At 66.2% G+C, this 8,709-nt stretch overlaps 1 protein-coding gene across 1 annotated transcript in view; it reads left to right on the top strand.

Annotated features, from left to right (window-relative positions):
* Positions 1-8,504, top strand: part of DGKQ (diacylglycerol kinase theta) — a 15,572-nt gene extending 7,068 nt beyond the window's left edge. The window contains exons 6-22 of the mRNA XM_039220382.1: positions 336-561; positions 684-784; positions 873-1,111; positions 1,204-1,294; positions 1,412-1,466; positions 1,572-1,633; positions 1,979-2,129; positions 2,551-2,589; positions 3,221-3,336; positions 4,815-4,966; positions 5,212-5,360; positions 5,465-5,643; positions 5,975-6,075; positions 6,241-6,387; positions 6,474-6,585; positions 6,661-6,813; positions 7,094-8,504. Of these exons, the coding sequence (XP_039076313.1) occupies positions 336-561; positions 684-784; positions 873-1,111; positions 1,204-1,294; positions 1,412-1,466; positions 1,572-1,633; positions 1,979-2,129; positions 2,551-2,589; positions 3,221-3,336; positions 4,815-4,966; positions 5,212-5,360; positions 5,465-5,643; positions 5,975-6,075; positions 6,241-6,387; positions 6,474-6,585; positions 6,661-6,813; positions 7,094-7,195 (2,175 nt within the window). The 3' untranslated portion in view covers positions 7,196-8,504. The remainder of the gene's footprint in view (positions 1-335; positions 562-683; positions 785-872; positions 1,112-1,203; positions 1,295-1,411; positions 1,467-1,571; positions 1,634-1,978; positions 2,130-2,550; positions 2,590-3,220; positions 3,337-4,814; positions 4,967-5,211; positions 5,361-5,464; positions 5,644-5,974; positions 6,076-6,240; positions 6,388-6,473; positions 6,586-6,660; positions 6,814-7,093) is intronic.
* The last annotated feature ends 205 nt before the right edge of the window (positions 8,505-8,709 follow it).

Genomic DNA, 8,709 nt, shown 5'->3' with positions numbered 1-8,709 from the left:
GGGGGTGCGGGGGACAGGTGGGGCGCGGCGGGGTCCTGGGGGTGCGGGGGACAGGTGGGGCGCGGCGGGGTCCTGGGGGGTGCCATGCGCAGGTGGGGTGGAGGGGCGGGGCCTGTGGGGCTGCGTTCCGGAGGATGTGGGGGGCCTCCTTTCCATCCTCGCCCGTCCGCCTCGCACTCGGTTGGGGCGGGGAACCCCACATGTAGAGTCGGGGATTCTTCGGTCCGAGGGTGGCGCTGCCCGCCCGCGTTTCCCCCACAGCCCGGCCCGCGGCCGTCAGTCCGGCCTGGGCCCCTGCGCAGCGGCTGAGGGCGGGTCTGTGCCCCGCTCTCCAGGCCCACGCGTCCTGCTCCGCGGCGCTCGCCCCCGAGTGCGCGTTCGGGCGCCTGCGCAGCATGGTCCTGCCCCCGGGGTGCGTGCGCCTGCTGTCCCGCAACTTCAGTAAGACGCACTGCTTCCGCATCCCCGAGAGCCCGGGCCCGGAGCCAGGTGAGCGGGACGACGGCGTGGACGGAGGCGGCCCCGCCAGCCTGGGCCGCGAGGTGCTGCCACCGGAGTCCAGTAAGTGCCTCTCAGCTGGGCCTGGCGCCCGCCCCCGCCCCTCACGCCGTCACCCGTGCTGTGCCCGGCCCTGCCCTTGCCCCCCCGCCCCCCGGAATCGGATGCACTTCTCTCGCGCCCAGGCAAGCAGACCCTGAAGATCTTTGACGGCAACGATGCCCTGCAGCGAAACCACTTTCGCGTCATCACTGTCCCCCGCCTGGCCAGGAGCGAGGAGGTGCTGGTAAGAGCCCCCACGGGGCCCGCTCGTGGGAGCGCTTCGTGGCGTCCACGGCCCTGGCTCCTGTCCACATCCGGCCCCCACCCCGCAGGAGGCGGCGCTGCGGGCTTACTACGTCCCCGAGGACCCTCGAGACTTTGAGCTGCAGGCGCTGCCCCAGCCCGTGCCGACCGGTGACACCGGGGCGCGGGGAAGGCCCTGGAGCGGAGGGATTGCAGAGGAGGAGGGCGGCAGAGGCCCTGGCGCCCGAGAGGCCGTGCCCGAGGCCTGGATCATCCGCGCCCTGCCCCACGCCCAGGAGGTCCTGAAGGTCTACCCTGCCTGGCTCAAGTGAGACCCAGGCCCGAGGCCCAGGGTCCGCCAGCGGGAGTCGGGAGGGGCGGGGGCCGGGGGACCCAGGCTCCTGAGCGTGTTCCCTGCAGGGTGGGTGTGGCCTACGTGTCCGTCCGCGTGACCGCACGGAGCACTGCCCGGGCCGTGGTGCTGGAGGTCCTTCCGCTGCTCGGGTGCCAGGTACGTAGGCCGTGGGCCTGGCCAGCCTCCTGGGCCCGGCTGCCCTGTGTGAAGGTCCTGGGGGAGTGGGCAGTCCAGGCCTGACGCCCCAAACTCCGCCCTCCCCTTCCCCCGCAGGCCGAGGGTCCGGAGAGCTTCCAGCTGGTGGAGGTGCTCATGGGTAGCAGGCAAGGTGAGTGGGTGGCCTGCAGGCCACGCCTCCAGCGACCTGCCGCTTGGGCGCCCCCGGGTCTCAGCGGCACCCGGTGCTGACAGGCCCTGCCTCTCACCCTTGCAGTCCAGCGGACAGTGCTGCCGGACGACGAACCCCTGCTCCGCCGGCTTCGCGACATCCGGCAGGTCATTGGGTGTGAATGCGGGTCCCCGAGGAGCTGCCAGGCTTCGGCCGCGGCCTCTGCCTCACAGTGAGGGTCTGCCCCCAGGATGCCATGTTCATCCTGGCTGGCGGTGCCACCCCCGGGGCCTGGCAGGTCTGTCTGCGACCTAATGTCACCTGTTCCGGAAGGTGGGGTCTAGAGGCACAGACCCCCCCCCCGGCCCCGAGATGAGTGGCTTGTCCCAAGGGAGGAAGCCTGTGTGTTCTTCCTCTCCTTTTCTGTTCACCCCGGGGGCGGAGGGTGGAGGGGCCCGGCCGCGGGGTGCTGTCCCTAGTGCCCGGCTCAGCACCGCGCCCCCTCCCTGCAGACGTCCCTGCGGCAGATGAGCCAGACGCGGTTCTACGTGGCTGAGAGCAGAGCCGTGGCCCCGCACGTCTGCCTGTTTGTCGGTGGCCTGCCTCCTGGCCTGTCCGCCCAGGAGTATGGCAGCCTGCTGGACGAGGCCGTGGCCACCAAAGGTGTGGCTGCCCGGGCTGACCTGGGGCTGCTGGCTACTGGCAGCCGGGGTTCAGGGAGCAGGGCAGTGTGCCAAGGCCGGGTTCTCCTGTCCCCTCCTCCCCCGCTCCTCGCTGCCTGAGCCTTCGCCAAGCTGATTCCCACTCGATGGGTCTCCGTTCTCACCTCTAGGGCCCAGACTGCTCACCTCCGTCAAGGGGTTTCTGACTCCTGAAGTCCAGTCTCTGCCTTTCCTGCCCTTGGCTCTGACTTGGGGGCGGGGGGGGGTCCTTACTGGGAAGGCTGGGGGCTGGGAACCAACCTGCAGGCCAAGTGGCAGCAGCTTCGGCCTGAGAGAAGGGGCGGGGCTGCCTGGGGTGGCCGTGCTGAGCGGGCCGCACCCCGGGGGGCAGGGCCTCCCCTGACGGCAGCCTGTCTTTGCAGCCGGCCTGGTGTCCATGAGCCACGTCTACTCCTCCCAAGGTGAGACTCCTCCGTGGGCCGTGATCAGACTTGGCCAAAGGGCATTCCCTGCAGTTAGATGGAAAGGCCTGTCCTTGCTTTCGCGTTTCACTTTGCTTAGCACCTGACCTTTTTCTTGGGGAACCACAGGCGAGAGAAACATTTGTTTGTCCCTCCCCCTCCCCCCCCGCCACCCCTGCCTCCTGACTGTGACACAAGCTAAAACGTGACTGAGGCACAGACGACGTATTCTCCAAAACCTTTTCTGCCCTTGGGTTTGCATCTTTTTTTACGGAAACTTCAGGTCTACCCAGAAGGGGGAGGAGTCATTACCATGAGCCCCACATCCCTTCTGTGTTCTCAGTCGCATCACTGTTCTCTGTTCTTGTGGGCCCCCCCCACCCCAAAACATGGGTCCCAGTGGGCTCGGTGGCCCGGGGATGAGTGTCCCTAGCCACTCCACCCTGCCTCCTGCTGGTCTCCGCTTCACCCACCTACCACATCCTGTCCCTGAGCCTGGCCGTCTCTAAAGGTCCCACAGGGAGGGTGGCCCTGCATCATGTGGGTGCCGTCGGATGGCCAGAGCCCAGGTCCCTTCTGGCTGTGGGACGAGGTGAGGCTCTGGCCTGAGCCTACGCTGTACCTGCTGCAGGTGCAGTGGTGCTGGACGTGGCCTGCTTTGCGGAGGCTGAGCGGCTGTACATGCTGGTCAGGGACACGGCTGTGCAGGGCCGGCCGCTCACTGCCCTGGTGCTCCCAGATGTGCTGGTGAGTGGGTGCTGTGGGGCACACCTGGGGAGGCGTGGCTCCCACCACCAGTTTGTCTGACACGCAGAGTGGTGGCCAAATTCACACCAAGGGAGGAGCCTGAGGTCCCCGGGTGAGAGGCCTGCGTGGTGGCTGATGGGTAGAGGACCACAGGACTCGGCTCCTGCCCCATAGTGGCTGCCTCCTGAGGGCTGTGTGTGCAGATGTGCTGCCAGGCCCTTGCCTTCTCTGGGGTCGCTGGGTCCTGGCCCCACACCGCCTGCTTGGGAGGAAGCCTGGGGACCCCCGCTATCACACTGGGCTACCTCCTGCCAGTAGGGGGGGCTCCCTGACTTGGGAGGCTGTGTCCAGAAGGCTGAGCTGGGGGTGAGCACAGGGCAGGCCAGGCCGGGCCCCACCCGAGGCTCCGCACGTCTGCAGTGCCCTCTGGTCCTCAGCCCTGTTGGCCCCCAGGGTCCCACCAGAGGGGTTTGTGGCTGCCCTGTCCCTGTACCCTAACTCCTGACCCCTGACCACGTGAAGCAGAATTAGCGCAGAGTGACCTCAGTGTCTCTAACTGGGTGGGTGACTCGTCCTGGCTGCCCCCTCCGACCCTGAGCTCGGTCAGGACGGGGCGCCATCCCCGTCCTGATGAGGATGAAGCGTGTGCAGGTCAGGGCCTCCGAGAGCTGTCGCAGCCGGGTGGGAGGTGCCGACGCGCACTTGGTTTCCCGGCGGCTGCCTGCTTTGGGGTGAGCAGGTGACAGGACTCCAGGCAGCTTTCCCCTGTGGGTCACCTGTCACTCCCAAGCGGGTCCTTGGCCTTCAGCCATGGCCAGTCCTGTGCCTGTTACCCAGCACCTCCCACCGTGAGGACCCCAGACCCAGTGTAGGGACTCCAGTGCCCTTGCCACCCTCCCCACCGTGGGGGCCTCTGCCCCCTGCCATGGTCTCCAGAACACGATTTTGAGCTCGGTTTGTTGGGAGGTGGACATTCGCCCCCAGGAGGCCCGGGGCCTCTCTGTGACCTGGCTGCTGGTCTTTGCCGTGTGGGGCAGTGGGGGCCCTGGGAGCCGAATTCCCCCCGGGGGGGGGGGCGCCTGGTGGCTCCAGGAGGGGCAAGTGGAGACCCATGTGGGGGTCCAGCCTGGGCTTCTGGGCTGTGCGGGTCAAGCAGCGGGCATGATCTGGGGACGAGTGTCACAGTTGGTGTGGCGTGCCCTTGTGCTCAGAGCTGCAGGCTGGCGGGCCTCATTTCTGTTCCGCTCGCTGGCCAGCAACTCTGGGTGCCACCTTTGCCGAGGGGGGTGCCCTGAGCAGTCAGTAGCAAGGGGGGGTGGCCATGTGGGCCCCCGGGCCCCCAGTGTGCCCTCCTTGGGAGGGGGCTGGCTCCAGCCTGGAGGACTGTCACTGCCTGGACAGTGCCGTGGGGGACACCAGGCACTGCCTTCATGGGGCGGCCTTGAGAACCTGTCCTAACCCAGTTCCCCATCTGTCAGCACTTGAACCTGCCCCCAGACTGCTGCCCCCTTCTCGTGTTTGTGAACCCCAAGAGTGGAGGCCTCAAGGGCCGGGACCTGCTCTGCAGTTTCCGGAAGCTGCTGAACCCTCACCAGGTCTTTGAGCTGACCAATGGGGGGCCTCTTCCTGGGTGAGTATAGTGGTCCCCCGCTGTGCTGCTTAGTTCGGCAAGCCCCAGGAAGGGTGCCTGCACATGCTCGTGAGAGGCCAGAGGGAACAGTTTGGGTTTCCGTATCAGAACCCCCAAGGCCATTATGTGTGGGGGATGAGCTGCACCCCCCTTCTGCCCCAGGGTCGCTGCTCCCTGCCCCCACCAGCTGTGCACCTGCATGGGAATGGCTGGTGGTAGAGCACTTCCTGTTTCCCTGTTGCCAGGTTCCACATGTTCTCCCAGGTGCCCTGCTTCCGGGTGCTGGTATGCGGTGGGGATGGCACTGTGGGTTGGGTGCTCGCTGCCCTGGAGGAGATGCGGCACCGTCTGGCCTGCCCAGAGCCTTCTGTGGCCATCCTGCCTCTGGGCACAGGTGGGGTCAGCCAGAACATCCCATGTTTCAGTCAAGGCCGGGGGTGGGGGTGGGAGGGTGGTAGATGGGTGTGGAGGGTCAGTCTTCTCCTGCCTGTGTCCCAGGGAATGACCTTGGTCGGGTCCTCCGCTGGGGGGCGGGCTACAGTGGAGAGGACCCGTTCTCTGTGCTGGTGTCAGTGGACGAGGCTGACGCCGTGCTTATGGACCGCTGGACCATCCTGCTCGATGCTCAGGAGGCTGCAGGTGCAGAGAACAGCGTGGCAGACGTGGAGCCTCCCAAGGTATCCGTGTGCCCCGGTGAGGCCCCTGCAGGCGGCTCTGCCACATCTGTCCAGGGACTCATGCCTGTCCCTGCCACCACCTGGTGTACCTGCCAGTGCCATCCTGTTACCTGTCAGAGAGCAGTGACTTGCTGCGGACGTCTCAGGCTGGCTTCAATCCTTGCAGGCAACACGCGCCTTGCCTGCCTCCTCCTAGGTGCTGGTGGTCACTGGGCAGGGCAGTCACTGGACAGAAGCAGCCACAACAGGGACGGGGTTGGGCTGGAGACGAGAAGGCTGGACCCAGCTGGTGGGGGCTGGCCGGGGCCACACGAAACGGTCTTGTCCTCAGATCGTGCAGATGAGTAACTACTGTGGCATTGGCATCGACGCAGAGCTAAGCCTGGACTTCCACCACGCACGGGAGGAGGAGCCCGGCAAGTTCACGAGCAGGTGCCAGGGGAGCAAGGCTGGAGGCCTGGGGCTGCTCTTGGCCGCCCCCTGGTGATGGCTCACTTCCTGGGGTTGGCCGGCGGGAACCGGATAGGGGCTGGGATCTGGGGGCCCGCGTAGGCAGGTCGAAGGCGCCGCCTTGACGGTAGGTGTGCTCTTCCGCAGGCTCCACAACAAGGGTGTGTACGTGCGGGTCGGGCTGCAGAAGATCAGCCACTCGCGCAGTTTGCACAGGGAGATCCGTTTGCAGGTGGAGCAGCGGGAGGTGGAGCTGCCCAGCATTGAGGGTCTCATCTTCATCAACATCCCCAGGTGCCAGTGGCTGGGGCTCTGGCCTCAGGTGGGGCTCCAGGCCCTGGTGCGGCCCCCCTCACCTGTGCGCCTTTCCCTTGGTGCAGCTGGGGCTCAGGGGCCGACCTGTGGGGCTCTGACAGCGACTCAAGGTTCGAGAAGCCACGCATGGATGACGGGCTGCTAGAGGTGGTGGGGGTGACAGGCGTCATGCACATGGTAAGTGAGGGCAGGCAGGCGGGCCCTGGTGTGGCCCCTCGGCCCACTGAGCCCAGCTGGCCTCTCCCCTCCCAGGGCCAGGTCCAGGGCGGGCTGCGCTCCGGCATCCGCATCGCCCAGGGCTCCTACTTCCGTGTAACTCTCCTAAAGGCCACGCCTGTGCAGGTAGATGGTGAGCCCTGGGTCCAGGCTCCCGGGCACATGATCATCTCAGCTGCAGGTCCCAAGGTACGACGTGGGGTGAGCTGGGAGGGGCCTGCGCAGCCGTGTGGTGGGCGTGGTGCCAGAAGGCCGTGGCCGTGCAGAATGGCCCGCTCTGGCAGCCAGTTGTTCTCTAATACTGGGAGGCCTGCCAGCCCTGAGGCCCCCTGGGCACCCAGACTGAAGATACAGCAGTGCCTCCCCCCCCCCCGCCCCCGCTTCTCCCCTACTCTGTCCCCTTGGGTGAAGTGGGCTGATAGCACCTGCAGCATCACCCAGCCCTCTGACCTGACTGGCCCTGGGACAGGTCCATATGCTCAGGAAGACCAAGAAGCAGCCCAGGAAGGCTGGGACCCCCAAGGATGCCCGAGCAGATGGGGTGCCTGTCCCTGAAGGGGACCCCAAGTAGCAGAGCACCCTGGAACAGTCTGCCTGACCAGCACCTGCTGCAGCCAACCATGGACGGACTTGCTCACGGCTCTGACTGCGGGCGTCTCCCCCTCATCCCTGTGACATGTGGAAGCTGCTGAGTGGGTGGCAGGTGTTTCTTCCCCTGGCCTCTGATGACAGGGTGGGCACAGGGCTTTGGCTGGCCAATGCTCTCGCCTCTCGGGGTCCAGGCCACCATCCTGGGTGGCAGGCACTTTTCCCTTTGCATCCACCCCTGCCACCACCTCTGAGCCTGCTGAGCTGGGCAGCACAGAGTCCCAAGCCATCCCCCCAGATGCTCCTACAGGGCAGCCAGCTCTGTGGGCCCTGGGTGTGCCCAGTACAGACTCACGACACCCTGGCCATGAGGGCTGGGCACGGGCACGTGCTGTGTCTCGGGGGAAGGTGCCTTCTTGTCCGGCCCCGCTGCTGTATGAGCTGCTTGGGCTGGAGGGCCCAGGCGTCTGGCTGGTGGCCCTGCGATGTGATAGGGTTGCACCTGGGGACACTCCCCGAGACCAGGCGGGCTTGGCCAACAGCCTGAAGACGGTGGGGTCGTGCCCAGGGAGCAGCAGAGTCGGAAGGGGCTGGGCCCTCACAACGGTGGGGCAGGGCGTGCCTGGAAGGGACCAGAAACACACTCAGGCAGGCCAGGGCCAGGAGACCCAGAGGAAGTTTACAAAGTATGAAGTGGGAGGAGCCAGCTTTAATCACCTGCTTGTCAACAATCAGTCCCAGTGTCTGTTCAGCTGACCAGGCTCCTGGGTCTCCGTGCTGCTGCTCGTGGGGACGGAGACGTGGCAGGAGGGGTGTGGGGCCGGCTTCCACCACGCAGAGTTCAGACGGCCCACGGCGTCTGGCCTCAGGCCCAGGAGGACGGTCTCCTGGGTCCCCCCGGGAGCTCGACCCCCTCCGCCCCTCCCGTCCCGGCTCTCTGCTGTTGGCGCCATCTGGCCGGGCTTGGCCCTGGCAGCCACGTCCCCCAAGCTTCTGCCAAAGCTGCACAAATGCACTGTAGTGGCCATTTGTGGCGAACACTCCTATCATGTGCCTCTGCACACGACTGTGTGTTGTGTCCTGTTGGTGTACTTATTTTGCTCTGTAGGCCTTGGTGTTGGTTTTGGTCTGTGGTTCTCTGTATGTGGTGGCCAGAGTGTCTGTCCTTCTGTATTTAAGTGAGTTTGTGTGGGCTCGGCACCAAGGCCGTGTGTGTACCTTGTCACTACCTGAATGTAACCATAATTTATACCCAGGACAAATACAGTCTGGGCGTCGCTGGCCTGCCTGTCTCCTTTGTGCCTAGTGACCAGTGTCTGCCAGGGAGCTCTGCGTGGAGGAGGGTGGCCAAGGTGGGGATCCACGCCCCCTCCAGGGCTGAGGCTATGATCTCCGGGCTGGACCCCAGCTGCCCCTGGAGCCACCCCACCACCGGTGTCCACGTGGCGCAGCCTGATGGAGAACGCGGGCCTAGGACAGAAGTGGGCACGCGCACAA

Source organism: Hyaena hyaena, unplaced genomic scaffold (genome assembly GCF_003009895.1).
Source record: "Hyaena hyaena isolate Hyena2069 unplaced genomic scaffold, ASM300989v1 scaffold_886, whole genome shotgun sequence".
In the NCBI taxonomy this organism is placed as follows: Eukaryota; Metazoa; Chordata; class Mammalia; order Carnivora; family Hyaenidae; genus Hyaena; species Hyaena hyaena.
Note: the sequence above shows the minus strand (reverse complement) of the source record. Positions and strands in the feature narration are given on the sequence as shown.